Below are 18,060 nucleotides of genomic sequence, written 5' to 3'. Positions count from 1 at the left end.
ATGATATCTTTTGGACATTATTAATACTTTACAACTTTCAGTGCCGAGCCAATATCAAATGAATTTGCGCATTGTTTTTACTTGCAATGTTAATTATTTTTTTAGATTTAAAGTACATAACAATTGAAGATAAATAAGCTTCCTTTCGCTAAAACAAATTAGGCTTATTATCCTTAAAAAACATATAAATTTTGCGTATTTATATATAAAATATAAATTTTGCGTATTTGGCTATAGTAATGACCAGGGGTGCGGAGTCAGTTAAAAATAACCCAAGTCCGACTCCGGCCAAAAAAATAAACCCGAGTCAGACTCCGGTCAAATGTGCGATTTTATCGAGTCCCTTGTCCGGCCCGGACTCCACAACCTGTATTTCACCAATTTACGTAACTAAAATAACGTGGATATTCAACAATCCACTTGTAGGGTTGTCGTATAATTCATTCACTCACAATGCATGGTTGGAAAATATTTCACCATATGCTATTTCGCCTTTACAATTTCCATTTTGTTGCCATATCAGTTTTAAAATATGCTACTGCGCATGTCGGACTCGGGACGCGGGACTCGGGTAGTTTTGCAAGGTCTTACTCGAGTCCCGACTCCGACTCCGCAGCCCTGGTAATAACGAATAAGACGGCCGTACTTTTTCTCCGCGACACCGCGTATCGATATTCGAATGAAATATTAGATATCGGAAAGCTTTTGTTTATACACAAGTAAAATCTCAGCTGTCTGTATTTATCGAACTCGCGAAGTCTTAGTAACGTTGTTCGGCATTAAATACTATTTAAAGTAAACCAAGCTATATAGTATTTAGGTTAGCCTAAATTTAATTAACTCGTGTCAAACAGAGCAGCACGTTTATTCTATAAGAAAGTGATCGCAGAGTTAGTTTTTTTTAATGTGAAATTACTATTTTATGGCATTCAAAATAACCCAGAAGAAATCTGCTATGTTTTGTCAAACTCGTTTGCGAGTTCGTAAATCAAGGTTGGATACACTTTTTAAGATGTAGGCCATAATTTTTGTTAATTTGGCAAGCTGTTTGGATGAACTGAAACACTATTTTTATAAGTTCTTATAATTGAACTTTCTAGTTTTTGACCAACAAGATAATTCCAGTCCGTTAAAAAAATTAGAGCAGCCCTTCTTAACCTGGGGTAAATTTAGCCCAGGGGTTAATTTCAAGGATAGGTATTCAAGCTCTAAATATTCTGGTCTCGTTTCTTCAACTAACCTATGCGAAGCGGCTTCTTTGCATTGCTTACTATAAAATCTAAAGCACAAAACCGACTTGAATCTGATATTTGTTGCGCTTTACCAACTACTTTACCAGACATTGAAAAATTCGTTGCCAAAAAGCAAGGGCAGCCGTCGCACTGAATACAACTGATGTAATTTGTTACTTACGTTTTTTATTAAATGAGCACCACTTTTTATATTGGAGTAAATCTGATATTCATCTTTGTTAGAAGGGTAAAACATGCGAAAAAAGGTTATGAAATGCTGAATTAGAACAATATGCTCATAATTCTATTTCTAATCAAACTTGCGAAATACTTGTGTGTTCTAAATTTAGTTCTGATCAAATTGTGATTTTAACTAAAATACTACTTTATTTTTATGTTTTGTTTAGGTGGTTGGTACGTGAAGTAATGCTTGTTATGAAACGAATTTATCATATTTTTAGTTTCAAACGTTAATTGTGATGCTAATGATTTAACTTGGAACTGACTTGCTGACGCATTAGTGACTTGGATGTGGACTTGACTCGGGTATAGTTTATGACAGGAAGTTGAATTGGGTCGTAAAAACGCACAAAAATGATTTATAGACAAAAAAGACTATAAATAGAAATTATAGATCTTCGTTGTTAATTTTGTCGCCTGCGAAAAGGGAGTCGAAAACTTCGTCGCTGGTCTCAGTTTCTTTGTAGTTGGCGTTTGCAGAGTTCTGCTGGTCAACGTTTGGGCCAACTCTTGTAGAACGTGTCTTGTAAATCTATTAAATTAAGTTTAGTTTTTGAAAAGTGTAACAGGCCTATTTGATATAAATCAATGATAAATTAGATATATCGGTGTAGGCCTTTTTGGCAACCTCATCGTAAAAAAGAATGGTAAAAATTGCAGTAGTTGTTACCTCGCATATGTTTTCTTGTATGTTCAATGCACAACTTTCGTTTAATTATATAGGGACATAAATTAATTATTTTTATTGAAGGTGATTGTCCATATAGTAAATATAGTTGATTAGTGGTTAGGTGACTATCTCTTACTCGCAGTGTTATCAAGGCGACAATGATAACCACAGCAGTCCCTGCGATCCCGTAGAAAGCCAGCTTTTGGATGTTCGTCTTTTTAGGCTCTTTAAGGTCCACGCGAGGTTCGAAACTCGGTAGCGGTTCTGCAAAACATCATTGTCACAAATCCTTTCAACTTTGTCATGACTAAGTTTGGGTCACTGAATATTTTTTTCATTCTTGTTTTTTCACAGTATAGCCTACTTGACAAATAAGTTGCACGCCACCCTCTATCGCCGTCCATCGAAAAGGTAGCCTCGAAACAGTCGAACAGCGCGAGTCAAACATATGGCACTTAACCGTTTAATAAAGGAAAAACATAAGTAAGTTGCAGTGTTGTAAACAAGTCATTTTGAAATGATCTAGGTCTCAGTCAAGTGATTTGTTAAATAACTTAAGTACAATTACAGTCTTGGGCACACTGTGATCTGTAATGTAGCTTGATAATAAATTACAAAACCAAAAAAATATAATGCAGATGGACATCATCTTGATTAAGACGTTTCGATACGAGCTTGTATCATCTTCAGATGATGTGATTGAGAGGTAATTCAAGCATCACTTGTAAGAGATGGGAAGCAATTTGTTATTATACTGCGTTAAGCTTTGCACTTCGATATTAAAATCTAAGTCAAGTGTTTGTCACAAAAATTATTGTTAAGGTATTAAAACTCGTCCAAATATTAGCAAAAACTCAACTAAAAAGTACCAAAACGCAATATACAGCAAGCAGATTGTGTTATGTGCAAACTTAAGATAAATAACCCAATTTTGTCAAATAAAATGCCTAATGAAAACACTTTTATTTCCCAAGTCGTTTGTCCCTATGCCTTAAGTCAAGTAAAGTAATTTGTTTAAAAATACTTAAGTCAAATCAAGCAAAAAAACAGTGACACAAGTAATCGTCTTAGTTCATTGCAACACTGGTAAGCTGACTTATGAAAACATTCCGCGCTGATTTATAATTGTCCATCACATCGTTATACTAACGCTGGACTGTTTGATGTAAGCCGCAACAATTCGGTGGTAAGAAATGTTTTTTCTGCATTCATTAGAATAGCTTTGCTATATTCAGAACAAAACGATACACAAAAAGGTGAAAAAGGTAGCCTACTTTCTGCAAAGCTTCAACAAAATCGGTTTATTAACCGCCAAATTTTGCCAACAGGTTCTGGATGACGTTTAACGGCAAAGCATTTAGTAATTCAATTAAATTTTGGAATCGTTTACCTTGTTGAATATTAAGTGGTTTATTAATGAAAGCGATGCCTAATCCACCAATTTAAAACATTTTGCTGTACAAATCTGAAAGGCTTTTTCACTTTAGTTTACACTAGGCGTTTTATATTAAACAAAGCCTAGAAATACATTGCAGTGCCGAACATGTTAAGAAGCTTTTCACATAGGAGGAAAATCAATCACATTTAAAATTGCTGATGCGATTTTGTATTCAAACACTCTCAAAATAGATAATCCTTTGCGTCACTTAATAAGGAGTTTGATCTTCCACCATAATACTGCTTAAAATTCTTTAGAGACGGTTTAAGGTAAATTTTACCGGTGTAAGTAGGGTATAGGGGAATCCAGTGCAGCCATTTTAACACGTGCAAATTTTTATTTTAGTTTAAGATTTAGTTTTATTGCTCCTGTTGGAACCGAAGAGTTGCCCAAAATAAATTAGTAAAAGTTTAAAGATACCAGTGTAAGCAAGGTAGGGGTCTCCAGTAAAGGCAGTTTTACACGTACAGTCGTACTCAAAAAAATTATCGGTGCAAACAGCAGCCCTTTCAAACCTTCGCAGTGGTATCCATCCCCAGAAAGTCCTTTCTTGCAATAGCAAGCGTGCGAACCTTGTAGGTTTTCACACACGGCGTTTTCGTGACATCCGTGGCTGTTGCTGGCACACTCGTTTATATCTAAAAACCCGCAGAAATGATGGACAGACTACATTACCGGTAATCTAAAACTTATCAAACTTTAAATCGCTATAATTCGGAAATTCTAATGGGATTAGGCTCTCAAATCAATAGTCGAGGTAAAAACGCAATTTTGTTGAGTAACTTATATACATTTATAGCTATTTGACTGGCAAACTGAATATGTAAAAGATGAAGATATCTCCTCGCCCTTACACGTAAATGACGACAAGGACTATACTTTAGACTTTCTTGTCTGAGTCAAAATTATATAGCTATTTGACCGGTTATAATATAAACGCACAACGAAAAATATGGGGAAAAACATACAATATCAAAGTGAACCAGGCATCAAGAAATCTCTGCAGATTACTGATATGGATATATTGTTATGTTTAATACTTTACTTTTATTATCAAAAACGTATTTCCTGGAGTATAACCTACCCGAGCACGTATTTGCATCGCCGGTAAATCCATCTTTGCATTGGCAAGCATAACTTCCCGGATTGTTTATGCAGCGAGCAGTTTCAAAGCACAAGATATCGAGGGAACATTCATCAACGTCTAAATTGTACAGAGCTAAGTCAGTATAATAGATTAAAGAAGGACAAATCTTTTTACATCAAGAAATTTGACGCGCCGTATACTGTTTACTTATTGTTGCTAAAACGTGTATTTTTTAATTATTTCATTAAAACAATTGAAATCAGGGGCAAGACTATAGAATAATTTTGCAATTGAGAGTGGGGTATATAGGCTAGTGTTTGAACGAAGCCGGTAAGGCGATCGCGCGACACAATTGTTTTGATTTCGTTTGTTTTAAATTGAATTACCACTGTGTCATATGATCACAATGAAAATATGTGATAAAAGTATTTTTTTTTGTGGAAACGCAATGACTGTAATTTTTTGTCTAGTTTATACTGTAACTTAAAAACAGCCATAGAACTCTTAGCGTTATCCGTATATACCGGTAACTATTTTTCCCGTCTAAAATGAAATAGGTTAAGTTCAATAAAATCCCTTTTCACAAATTTCTATAATGTTTTTGTTTTTTTCTCAAAAAAAAAAAAAAACGTTGCGTCGTATAACAAAACATGGTAAAAATGCTTCTATCCATTTGGGATAGGATCGGCTTTATAAACATCTTACTATATCGTAGAAGTACCGATATTACCACTTTGACACCGTGTAACAGACCTTATCGGATTTCCCTTCTAATTTGTAAATATACTCTTCGTTAGTGCTTTCGCCAACGTTGCAAAAAATAAAAAATAAATATAATGCATTTTGAAACAATTCCATAATACTTACCGATATCACAGCAAGGCCCACTCCAGCCATCTAGGCACAAGCAGGAAGTTTTCAAGGCGATTCCTCCGTTAAAGCACTTGGGCTTGCAGTGTTTCTCTTCTGTCAGGGGAGGACAGGCCAGGCCTTGGCACGCGGGTTCCAACGTGATGTTTCGGGTGCGAGACGAAACTCCAGAAACCCCACATTTGGCCGGACAATCGCTCCAAGGTGCCCAGAAAGTTACTTGGCAATCAACTGTGCAAAATTAAATTAAATGCAAGCATTCGTAAAATTCATAATTTCGATTTCTGAATGAAAAACGCTTATCGAGAGCACACACAATATATTTCAGAGTGTCACCAAGAAATCTAACAAGCTTGTGAGCCAAGTAACTAATTTAACTCGGTTCAATATTTGTCTCTGGCTCATGAGGCCTGCGGAATTGGACAGAGTTGGTTTAAAACAACCCGAGTCCGAAAACCTCCGACAAATAAGTTGCCGATGCCGAGTTCGAATTCAGTTAAATTAACCGACTCCGTCTTTTCTCATGGCCGGCTTTGTATTCACAGCACTGTATTCCTTTCATCTTCCGAATCAGAATAGCGGGGATATATAGCAATTTATTTTTGTTGGTGCTATAAAACTAAACCACCAACATTGCTGTTAAATAGGCTAAAATTACCCCGAGGCCGACTCGGGCCAAATGTGCTCATTTAATCCCGAGTATGGCACCGACTCTACACAACCTGCATTTAACCCATTTACGTAACTGAAATAAAGACAAAAACATCCATAGCGGCCTCAATTAATTTATTCTATTACATGCAATACCAACTTTACAATTTAAATTTTTCGGCCTGTCGAAATTTGGTACTGCGCATGTCGGATTCGGGACTCCGGTAGTATTACGTGGTTTTAGTTGAGTCCCTAATCCAACTTCAGTAAAACAAACCAATTCTGTCGAGTACCGAGTCCCGAATCCGACTCTGATTCCGCAGCCCTGTCCATTAAATAAAGTGTGTGGAAAATACGAACTCACTCCTTCCTAGATCTCGTGCTACACGTGTCACAAGTATTGCGTTGTAAACAATTCTTTTTGAAATGAATAGGTGACTTAGTTGGAATATGAGAAATGCCTCAACTAAAACATACGAACAAACAACATGCAGCAATCCGTTTAACGTGCATCCAATTTATAATAAAATTTTAAATAAAAACACTTAGTTTTAACCTAAGTCATTTAACTCAAAAAATAGTCATTTGTCCAAACGACTTAGGTCAAGTCAAGTCACTGTCGTTACAAACACTTCTGTTAATAGATTATAGAGCAATACTTCAGGCAAATAAACCGACTGTGTCGAGAACCGAGTCCGACTTGACAGGCCTGTTTCTGTGTCGTCATAATGTCCACACGCACACCGTTCTCACCTTGGCAGCAATCGGAGTTGCAAGTCTCAGTTTGATTCGCATCACCAAGGCAATCTTTTCCGTTGCACGTGGCTGACCTTGAGATTGACCTTAACCTTTCCCGCAATCCGGAGCCGCACGATTTACTACACCTGCGATAGAATACCATGGATATAGTTTATCAAAAGGAAAGCAAAATGTTCTGCAAACTAGATTGCCTTATTCGCTTTTGTAGTACTGTACACAAACTTACAAACACCGCACGACCCACTTGCAAAACTTGATTAAAAATACTTATAAACTGTAATTCAAACCAGTGTTGCTTAAGATCTTGGAAGGATATAATGTGCACTTACGATCCCCACTGCGACCACTCTCCCCATTGGCAGTCGACTGGACAGCAGCGGGTGTTGCAAGCTTGCGATGAAGAGCTTGATCCGGAACAGTCCGCGCCGCCGCAACTCTTCTTCACCGCCACTTCTCTTGTTCGGTTTTGGGTACCGCCACCGCATTGTAGAGTGCATGAGTCGAACGCGGTCCAATCGCCCCAAACACAATCGACCGGACAACATTGCTCGTTACAAGAACGCGACACGTTTGCGGAACCTATACATTGCGCTCCGCCGTACTTGGCAGTGACTGAAACATTTCTCAACTTGAATTGTGTTCCACCGCCACAAGTTGCATTGCAGGACGAGAACTCTCCCCAGGAACCAAACTCACAATTAACTGGACAGTGCTGTGTGTTACAATGCTGTGAGCTGTTGTTGCTACCTACACATCGCTTTCCATTGTACAATGTTTTTGTGAGAACAGCTCTCGTTCTGTTTTGGACGCCGGATCCACAGGTTAACGAACAAGATGAAAATTCACTCCACGCGCCCCACTTGCAATCGACAGGACAAGGATTTTCGTTGCAAGTGGCAGTGTCGTTAAGAGCCTCAGTGCATTGGTCGCCTCCATGTTTGGCCGGGACAGAAACCCTTCGCGAACGTTTCTTTTGGCCTCCGCCGCAAGATGCCGAACAATCTCCGAACTCGCCCCAAGACCCCAACTGGCAATGCACCGGGCAGTTATGGGTGTTACACGGCTGCCTGTCGCTTCTAGAACCTTGGCAAGGTAAACCGTCGCACGAGTCAATCACCCTCTCTTGACGCGATCTTAACTTGGATCCATGCCCGCACGACTTGGAACACGGCGAAAATTCGCCCCAAACTTCCCACACGCAGTCGACAGGACAACAGAAATCGTTACAAGCGCGATCCACGGTTGCATCACCCAGACACGCTTTTCCTCCGTACAAAGCCGCGACACTAACCTTTCTAGCCCTGGTTTGAATCCCTCCTCCGCAGGTCACATTACAAGCGCCGTACTCTCCCCACTGGCCCCAAACGCAGTCCACCGGACACGGCGCCGATCCACATGTCTGAGATGACGTCATAGGACCTGCGCACTCAGCCCCGCCGTGTTGTGACGTCACAGCAATCACGCGCAAACTTGTTTGGGTCCCGCTGCCGCAAGTGACAGGACAGGCCCCGAATTGGGTCCAGTCGCCCCACACGCAATCGATGGGGCACGGCTTGGAATTGCAGAGCTGCGATGAACTGTTGGAACCGATACAGGGAATGCCCCCACAAAGCGGTGGTATGGCAACTGAACGGGTTCTTTCCTGTGATCCGCTTCCGCACGACTTAGAGCAAGAACTGAAGTCGGTCCAAGGACCCCACACGCAATGTACCGGACAACATTGCGTGTTGCAAGCCCCCGACTGTGTCGTAGGCCCTGAACAAGCAACACCGCGACAAGCGGCCGACACGGCATGATCCCGCCTTCTGGTTTGCGTTCCGCCGCCGCATCCGCGAGAGCAACTGCTGTATCCTCCCCACGAGGCCCAAGCGCAGTTCCTAGGGCAGCAGCCGGCGTTGCAACTCCGCCTTTCAGAAGACGAACCGGAACATCCAGAGCCTCCGCAGCTTGCACCTCTAGCCACCGACCTTGTGAAGAGTTGCGTTCCAGAGCCACAACTCACTGAGCAAGATGCAGCCGACCAGCCGCCCCAGGCGCAGTTCACTAAAGTAAAGAAAATAAGACCACATTATTTCGTTTTGTTCGCACCTTGCAGTCCGCAAGGATTGATGATGAGTAATAATCTAATATTTTATAGTTTAACGCCTTGAATTGTTTACTTTGGATAATTACGTCGTGGTTTTGAAATTTGAGGTGTCATCGCGATTGGGTGTAACCGTTCGCTTGCAAATGACCGGATCATTCGTTTTAGAAAACGAATGAAAGCTTTCATTTGTTCTTGATTAAAAAAATTAAAACTAACCGACTAATTCACAGTTGCACAATTGCTGTTCTTTCCATTCTGTCTAATGAACATGTCGTATATACAATACATGTAGCCCTAATGCTGGTTGTGGTATTTGCAGACTTCACTTTGGTTTTGCGTGTAGCAAGGAATTTTATTTCAATAAGGTTGTCTCCGCGAGTGAATGTGTGATACCTTAGGAAAGAGCAAAACCTGGTCGTAAGAACACACCTCGAATGCAATTGTGTCGTGTTCCATGATGTCGCCTTCTTCTACGGTGACTACCACCATGTTTTCTTCTTTTATGTTCACGACTTTTATGTTCACCCATTCCATGTTCTTTCTCTTTATGTTTCCTTCTTCCGTGTTGTCTGCTACGACGTCGTCTACCTCCGTCTCTGCTAAAGAGTTGATATTTATTTCGACTGTTATATCCATTTGAGTTATTTCTATAACTTTCCAAATTAATTGCTGTCGTTGCATTGTTAGAAATGTGTTTAAGGGTTGTTGCTTTAGATGCTATTTACGTTTATCTTTAATTAGTTAGTTGTGTTGTTGTCTTGTAACTTTAATTAAGCCTTGTTGGTTAAAAACTAGAAAATTATTTATTTGTTTATAACCTAGAGTGCTAAGTTGCTTGATAGATTAAATTTGGTCTTAAGGCCCGTTTACACTACAGCTGCACTGAGCTGCGCTGGGCGTAATTTGCATTTAAATTCTGTTGTGGCGAGCGTTTCACGCTTTGCTAAACTCAAGCCCCGTGCAGCAGCTGCGGCTAGCTTAAAGTTACGCTTTGCTAAACTCAAAAAAAAAAAAAAAAAAAAAAAAAAAAAAAATACGCTTTGGAGCGATTTCCACGCTTTGCTAAACTCAAGCCCAGTGCAGCTATAGTAAAACATTACGTTTTGTCGCGATTTTTACGCCCAGCGCAGCTCACTGCAGCAGTAGTGAAAACAATTTCACGCCCAGTGCAGCTCAGCTCCGCTCAGTGCAGCTGTAGTGTAAACGGGCCTTTAGGCCTAACTGTTAATATTGTTGTATATTCATGTTATTTCGTTTCTGCATTAAAAATAAAGTTCATAAAAAAAAAACGTTTTTGCGAAAATGTAACTAGGCGACTGTTCTTAAAATCCTGTTTCAATTATTTTGTTAAAAATAAATTTAGCCTAATTAACGTTTATGATAAATAATACAATGCTTTTACGATGCCAAGCTGCATTCGTATATCGTCGCTACAACAAGACAGATCAACAAGAGCTTCGTGATTTGCATTGTTTTCTGAACAAAACTGAAAAAACAGAATTGAAAAAATATTTATAAAATCTTGCTCAGCTATTCAAAAGAAATAACGTAATGCTATAGCTTAACCAGAAGCGAATTTTCCTTTGTGCATCTTTTTATTTTAACGTTTATTGTTTATGTTTACGTTTATTTTTTATTTTTCTATTTTAACGTTTATTTTTTTTCTTAGCGTTTATTTTAAAAGTGCATTGGTTGTGGTTAGATGAAGTTTAGCAAACAAATAAAACTCAAACAAAATATTTAAAGACTAAATAATTCCTGTGAAAAAAACCTGTGAAAATACTTGCTTTGTAACTAAAACTTTTCTGACAGAATAGCCTTTTATAGCTACTGATCGCCTGTTGTTAAAACAAACTTCTGTCATTTGGACACAATACGCTCTTATTTATTTCAGTCGTGGTACTCATTGGGGTTCAAGAAATGCTTCCGTTTGAAAGCGAGATGTTGGCTACGTTAGACGCTTGTTCAAGTTCAAATTCAGTTTAACTGTATTTTTCTAAGGAAGATTTTCTGTTCATCTTTTGTCGAGTAAATATCTTTGTAAAACCCTTTCAGATTTTTTTTGTCCGATTCAGAATTTTGATGTTGGATCGAGCTTATTAAAATAAAAACTAAACTCAAATTGTAACATGCCATTCAAACTTGTGCTATGAATCCTACTCTCTAGGTCATTGTGCATTTAATAAAACATCCTACAGCAAGTATTTTAGCTTGGTAGACTAAAAAACAGTATGCTGTCAAACTAATTGCTCTGTTTTTTCTTAAATACTCTAAATCAGCGGCTGTTAACTGATTTATTTTAAGGCGCACCACAAAAAAAAATCAGCACACATTCAAAAACGAACATTGTCATACTTTGACAATCGACTATTACCAAGTCATGGCAAAATAACCACCTTACTATTATGAGAAAAGTTGAAAAACAGTTCAGCACAAGTGGCAAACTGTCGATTGTGTCATAAGAAGGGAAATGTCAAGTAGCGTTTTGGAAAGTTTCGATTTGCCAACGCACAACTTAAAAAGGTCAAACTTAAAATAATGGGCATATACTGTATGTGGTTGGCAACATTTTGGGAAGTGAAACAGCGATTAAGTGTCAATCGTTGAGTCATTTTCCCATGCAATCGTACAAACGGGGGATAAACAAGATGCAAATTGGAGAGTCGTGATTTCAGCTGCATGCATGGATCGCTGCAAGTCAATATCGTCCAAAGCAGTGGTTCTTAACCTTTTTTCTACCGCGCCCTTAAGGGTTTTCATCAAATTTTTTTCAATAAAATTTGCACATAAAACCATTAACTTGCTGTTGGCCTATATTGCGTTTATTTATTTTTTAATTTTAGTTGTGGCTTATCATCGATCCAGTTTACCAATTTTAATAGTTTTATTTTTATGTCAATGACTTGAAGTTTACTTGCTCTAATAATGACTTGACCCTGGGCAACTTATAACTTGCTCTAGAACTTGATTTCACTTAATTGCTATATTTTGCAAAAAAATGAATTAAACAAAATTTGGACTTTGCAACTTGTTTACAACACTGTGACATAGAACGATTTTAGGTCATTAATATCTAACCCAATCTATCGTTCGGCTTGTAAGTTAAAGTCTGTTTAAATTAAAATTTATCAACTACGCTATTTTTACAAGGCTTGTTGTTACCCAGGTAGTCGAACCGGTTGACTATTTCGCTTCAGGTTTGGTTTGGGTTCATAGATTTTTTCGGATTTCGGTTCAGTTGCGGTTTTGGTTCGGAGCAATTCAAAAGTTACCATCAAAGACTTTTGAACTCTTTGTACCGAGTTACTAAACTTATTTTCAAAACGTGTTTATAAAGTTCCGGTTCGGATACAATTGTTGACAAATATAGGGAAATTTTTAACTTAGTAATTGATTTTTAATTTAATTGTTCTGACGTATTGCACAACAAGCAAAGTTTTATTCAATAAATATTCTTTTTTTGTAAATTTCGAACATGTATAAGACTGGTGCGGTGAATTACAAGTTGTGGCGTCATGCTTTAGTGCAGTGCTTCTTTTTTAGTTTCGTTCACCCCTAGCATCTATCTCCAGATTTCATTCACCCTTGTCTCATGATATGATAAAACTATCTCGTCTATATATAACAGCACAAAATGACTTAGATTGTTTCGATTTTTGTTAAGATCAGTCAAGCTAAGTTTTACCATTGCAAATCTACAATTTCTCGAGTTCAGAAATACAAAGCAACAAAAGCACAAAACAAAGTCACCAAATTGTTGTAATTATACTATAAGGGCTACCATATTTTTAGCGTCCAAAAAGAGGACACTTTTTTGCCTGCAAGTAAAACGAAAATAGAATTGTTACGTTTGAGAAATACGTGCCATATCCACAAATTTTTTCAGCAGCGGCACCCTTGCAATTTTCCTATGACTTGCACCCCTATACGAAAGGCAATTCGGAATTTTTAATAAAATATCACTGAGACAACTTGAAAATAGTGAAGTTTGTTGTCGGTCGCGCGAAGCGGGAAAAAAATTGGATTTAATTGGTTGAATTGGCGCTAAACTGTAAAATCAGGAGGCTTTTCGCAAAACATTTGGTCCCCCTGTTGCAAGCCTATCCAAATTATATGTTATCCAATTATATAAAATATGGATAAAAAATAGTTTAAACGGGGGATGACTTTTATCGTTTATCTATAAGTTAGAAAAATTATAATTAAATAGAACCGTTATAACGTTAGTTTGAAGTCACCAAGTCGAGAAATGACTACGCAAAATACAATTTAGTTTACGGCATTTTTGAGCCTGAATTCTGGGCAAAATTTATAGATTCTCCGATCTGCAATTTATGTGAATTTTTCGTCGTATAATGTTTATATTATTTGGATGCAAATAAATCTTGAATTAATTCTGTTATAAACAAAACAATTACTTTTATTTCAGGGTTTAAAGATGTCTGTGACTGGTTAATGCTTTTGCTTTGCGACTAATGAGTTATTTGGGACTTAATTCATACCAGACTTTAAATTGTTATTTCGTTGCAAATTAATTTGCAAGGTGAAGTATACCAAAAAACACAGTTGCCTTTATTTGAATCCACAAACTATATATATACCTTATATATGAAAACATGCAATGGCACTCAAAGAGACTAAAGTGCCCAACAAAGTAAACAAAATTAGATAACAGAAGATTCGCAAATTTGTCTTGGCAGTTTTAATGTTAAAGTTGGCAAAAACAGAGTTTGTACAGCGCTGTAGGAGTGGTGTACAACCAAAACGAAAACGATACCATTAGAATCATAGCAAAAAATTTAAATATTAACTTAGAGCTCGCCTCCCCCCTACGAATTGCTTGGAGCCCCCCTAGAAACCCTTTTTAAACCAACAATTCAAGTATTTTTTGGAAATAAATACAGCCTCTCGCCTAAAAGTCTTGTTAAAAGTTTAAGCAACTAACTCGAAATGCGAAAAAAACAGGGAGTCGAACCGGAACCGAACCGGAACTTTATGAACCGGTTTTGGGTCAATTTTATCCGAACCGTAACCGAACCCGAACCGTTTTATGAAAAATTCTGAGGAGCCGAACCGGAACTGAACCCAATATTTTAAATAAATCTGAACCTTAACCGAACCCGAACCTGTCAACAAAAGCGGTTCACTCCTGCATGACGTAACAACTTCTATTTTACAGAGTCAAGTTACGCCATATTAGAAATTTTATGAAAAAATATGAATATTGAATGAAAAAATCGTTGATTTTTTATTTTTTAGCAGGCAGTCGAACCGGAACCGAACCGGAACTTTATGAACCGGTTTTGGTCCAATTTTTTCCTAACCGTAACCGAACCTGAACCGTTTTATGAAAAATTCTGAGGAGCCGAACCGGAACTGAACCCAATATTTTAAATAAATCTGAACCTTAACCGAACCCGAACCTGTCAACAAAAGCGGTTCACTCCAGCACGAGGTGACAACCTCTATTTTACAGGGTTAATCTATGCTAAGTTCAAAATTTTATTGAAAATAATGACTAGTGATTACATAAAATTTTATTTTTTTGTTTTTTAGATATTTCAATAACGAGGAGCTAGCTTGTTTACGCCGCGTAACTCTACATTTAGTGACCCACATTTTCATCTCATATTGCATCCGAACCGGAACTTAATAAGCCGGTTTTGAAAATAAATTTAGTCGAACCGGAGCTGAACCGGAACTTTTAAAATGCTCGAAACCGAAACCGGAACTGAACCGGATTCCGAAAAAATCCTTGAACCCGAACCGAACCTGAACCGGAAAAGTCAAACGGTTCGACTCCCTGTTTTTTAGATATTTCAATAATGAGTTGCCGTTTTTTTAATACATCACGTAACTTAGATTAAATGACTTACATTTCAAACATTATTCTCTACATTTATCGACCCACATTTTGAGATTTAACGCAAATTATATTGTATCTGAACCGGAACTTTATGAACCGGTTTTGAAATAGCGATGTTTGAACCGGAGCTGAACCTGAACTTTTAAATTCCTCCGAACCGAAACCGGAACTGAACCGGATTCCGAAAAAATTCTTGAACCCGAACCGAACCTGAACTGGAAAAGTCAAACGGTTCGACTCCCTGAAAAACAAAAACAAAAAACGATATTTTAAAAGGTTTGGTTAAGGTTCAAATTCTTTTAAAATATTCGATTCAGTTCGGGCTCCCTAAAATCTTAAAAAAACAATTCAGGCTCGTTAAGAATTCTGATTTTTACCATGATAAAACTAGCATACATCAACTTTTAGCACTTTTCTATTTTCAGTGGCGACTCGCCTCACGCTGAACGCGACGTTTATGCATGTGTTTTTATTACACCATTCTCATTTCGGATTTTTTGTTAACATGTTTACCACAATCTTTCTTCGTATATCGTAAACTAGCGCTAAAATAGGGCAAAACAAAACAGCTTTCCGAACCGAGGAATTTTAACACAAATTACCTGAGACATGTCTTAACATCAATCCACTTTCATTTTTAATCCGCGCTTGAGGTAATTTCAACGAAGGGATTTTTGTGGAACACTCGTTTACTGCCCTACACGGCCTAATGTGATTTGGCGAAGCGTATATTGAAACTAAGGTAATGTGTTAAAATTTAAGAAAATTTCTCGGTTCGAAAAGTTGTTGTATTTTGCCTTATTTTTGTTTTATTGTTGCGTTAGCGCTAATTTACGCGTCACGAGTGTTCCACAAAAACCCATTTCGTTAAAAATACCTGTAGCGCGGATTAAAAAAGAAAGTGTTTAAGACATTTCTCAAATAGATTTTAAGACATTTCTCAACTGTATTGTGTTAAAATTTAAAAAAAATTCCTCGGTTCGCTAAGTTGTTTTGTTTTGCCTTATTTTACCGCTAGTTTACGATATACGATATAAATTTCTGGTAAACGTGTTAACAAAAAATAAAAAAATATATAAAAACTTATTGAGTCGAAATGAGAATGGTGTTATTATAGTAGGCAACGTCAAATCTTAAAATAGGTTTCGTTAAGGGTATTAAGTATAGACTCTTTGGCGAAACTCTTGACGCTCGTCTTCTCTCTATATCTTACCAACGAAATATGATGAATTGTTTACTTGTCGTTCATCTAACCCAGGGATGTCCAGCGAGCCGCATTGCGATACACCACCTATTCTAACTGTTAGTAGCTCTATTTATTACAATTGTTGGCGTTGTTTTAACTACTATCAAAACATGTAGAACGCGCTCGGTGTGTAATCTCCTAGGTTTTCCGAGTTTTGCAGTCCATTGAATTTTTAAATGCGGCCTATTATGTTAAAAATGTTGGACATCCGAGATCTCACCTATAACATTGTATATACTCATCGCGTTTTCCAACTTAATTCTTTAACGAAGCTATAATGTTTTTTTCGTTTTGCGTCATGCGGAAATGATTGTAAAAAGATAAATATATACTTGACCACCCAAAACTCAAATGCTAACTCGCACCCTAAACCAAACAATGTTAGCAATATATTAACCAACGGACGAAAATGTGTTGGTAGGATGGTACACCAGAACCAAGTTGCTTACCTTACATCCATGCAGGTTAATTAGGCATAAATTGAAGAAGTTATATTATTTTTATGATTTAAGCAGCTCATAATTGTGACACTTTGTAAAAACCTTTGCAGAACTTTAAATCGCAATTTGTGCCTCTTATACAAACTATTGTGATCTGCTTAATTGTCAGACTTCGGTATTTTTGTCACCTTACATAATGTGTTAATGTGTTTTTTAGTGTATTAATGCAATTAGGTTTAATGTTTTAGTTTAAACATGAATGTTGGCAGCCTTCAAAGGCTTTTGTGTACAACACTTGTCAGAAGGAGCCTTACCCAGCTAAAGGATATTTGTAATTTCCCTAATCATACTGGATTACTGTCATTTTCCACACTACATTCAACAACACTTTTGAACAAGGCGGGACTTGGTAAAGCTCAATTGCAATTACTGAAACGCCCATATAGTGATGAACCAATAAATCATAGTGACAAAACTGAAAACAGTAGTGAACCAGTAAATAATCTTGATAGTGGTGAACCAATAAATTATAGTGATACAACTGAAAACGTTAGTGAACCAGTAAACATTTGTGATACTGACGAACCAGTAATTTATGGTGACAAAACTGAAAACAATTGTGAAACAGTAAATAATTGTGATGAAGTTGAAAACACTAGTGATAAGGTTGTACTAACTCAGGACAATAAACCATCAACTGAGGTTGAAGTTCCAGATATTCTGTACAGAGCAATAGATATTTTTGTAAAAGGTCACGAGTTGGCAGCCCTCGAAAGTTACATGGAGTTTTGCACCTTGGCTGCAAATGAACTCGGTATTACCGTACGTGACACTCTTACTCCAAAGTTCATCGCCGACAGATCTACTTTGCTGAAATCAAAGCACATCTACAAGAAGCACCGTGTCCAATATGAGATCCGTACACACAAAAAAGTACTACAAATTAAATTCTTAACCGGAACCACTGCGGATGTTTATTTGGAGTACATTCAAAGAAACTTGCCTGCAGGAGTTGCAATGCATGTTCACAAATTCGAGCTCGAGAGAATTCCTGAACATATTCGCGAAGAAATGAAGAAGAATTTGTCAAAGCTGACTGAGGAAGATTGGGAATTTGAATCGAAAATGATGAAGAAATGTAGGAAGGATCGTTTTCGGCGGATTTCAGAGTATCAAGAGCATGCTACCACCAAAAGATTTTTGCTTGGAAAAGTTTCTTAGTTTACAAACTGCTATTTGTATACATATATAAAACAATATATGGTTCAAGCAAATATTTAAATAATTTTGCTCGTACAATTTGAATGTATATGTTCAACCTCAACTTTAGAAGATTAAAAAATGCACATTAGCCATTATAGTCTCAAACAATTTAGAATTTTTTTTGTTTTGTTGGATTAAAAATGCTTTCTTAATTTACTTCATACTAGGTCGTTTTCACATTTGGAAGTTCATTTTTCGATTGCAGGTTTGCT

The 18,060-nt window shown here is 37.4% G+C and overlaps 2 protein-coding genes across 2 annotated transcripts; one reads left to right on the top strand and one right to left on the bottom strand.

Annotated features, from left to right (window-relative positions):
* Window positions 1–1,764: 1,764 nt before the first annotated feature.
* LOC146145536 (SCO-spondin-like) lies at window positions 1,765–11,381 on the bottom strand. Its single transcript, XM_083390411.1, has 9 exons — window positions 10,436–11,381; window positions 9,463–9,632; window positions 7,277–8,990; window positions 6,942–7,066; window positions 5,535–5,768; window positions 4,665–4,784; window positions 4,096–4,218; window positions 2,279–2,406; window positions 1,765–2,004 (listed from the first exon to the last, which is right to left on the bottom strand). Exons 1-9 carry the CDS (start codon window positions 10,501–10,503, stop codon window positions 1,861–1,863), a joined length of 2,826 nt encoding a protein of 941 aa, XP_083246537.1. The 5' UTR covers window positions 10,504–11,381; the 3' UTR covers window positions 1,765–1,860.
* Window positions 11,382–16,806: 5,425 nt separating this feature from the next.
* On the top strand, window positions 16,807–18,053 carry LOC146145535 (uncharacterized). The gene has a single exon (XM_083390363.1). The coding sequence runs from the start codon at window positions 16,841–16,843 to the stop codon at window positions 17,804–17,806; it is 966 nt and encodes a 321-aa protein (XP_083246489.1). The 5' UTR covers window positions 16,807–16,840; the 3' UTR covers window positions 17,807–18,053.
* The last annotated feature ends 7 nt before the right edge of the window (window positions 18,054–18,060 follow it).

Source organism: Ascidiella aspersa, chromosome 5 (genome assembly GCF_963924565.1).
Source record: "Ascidiella aspersa chromosome 5, kaAscAspe10.2, whole genome shotgun sequence".
Classification (NCBI taxonomy): Eukaryota; Metazoa; Chordata; class Ascidiacea; order Phlebobranchia; family Ascidiidae; genus Ascidiella; species Ascidiella aspersa.
This window is presented reverse-complemented; position numbering and strand designations above follow the sequence as displayed.

Bases quoted from the DNA above. Each gene is read 5' to 3' on its own strand.
- LOC146145536 (XM_083390411.1), bottom strand. From the start codon at position 10,503: ATGCAAATCACGAAGCTCTTGTTGATCTGTCTTGTTGTAGCGACGATA. The intron at 8,991-9,462 runs GTGTGTTCTTAC...TCTTTACTTTAG, and splicing joins ACGACACAATTGCATTCGAG to TGAACTGCGCCTGGGGCGGC. The intron at 2,407-4,095 runs GTTTGAAAGGGC...GATGTTTTGCAG, and splicing joins GGATGGATACCACTGCGAAG to AACCGCTACCGAGTTTCGAA.
- LOC146145535 (XM_083390363.1), top strand. From the start codon at position 16,841: ATGAATGTTGGCAGCCTTCAAAGGCTTTTGTGTACAACACTTGTCAGA.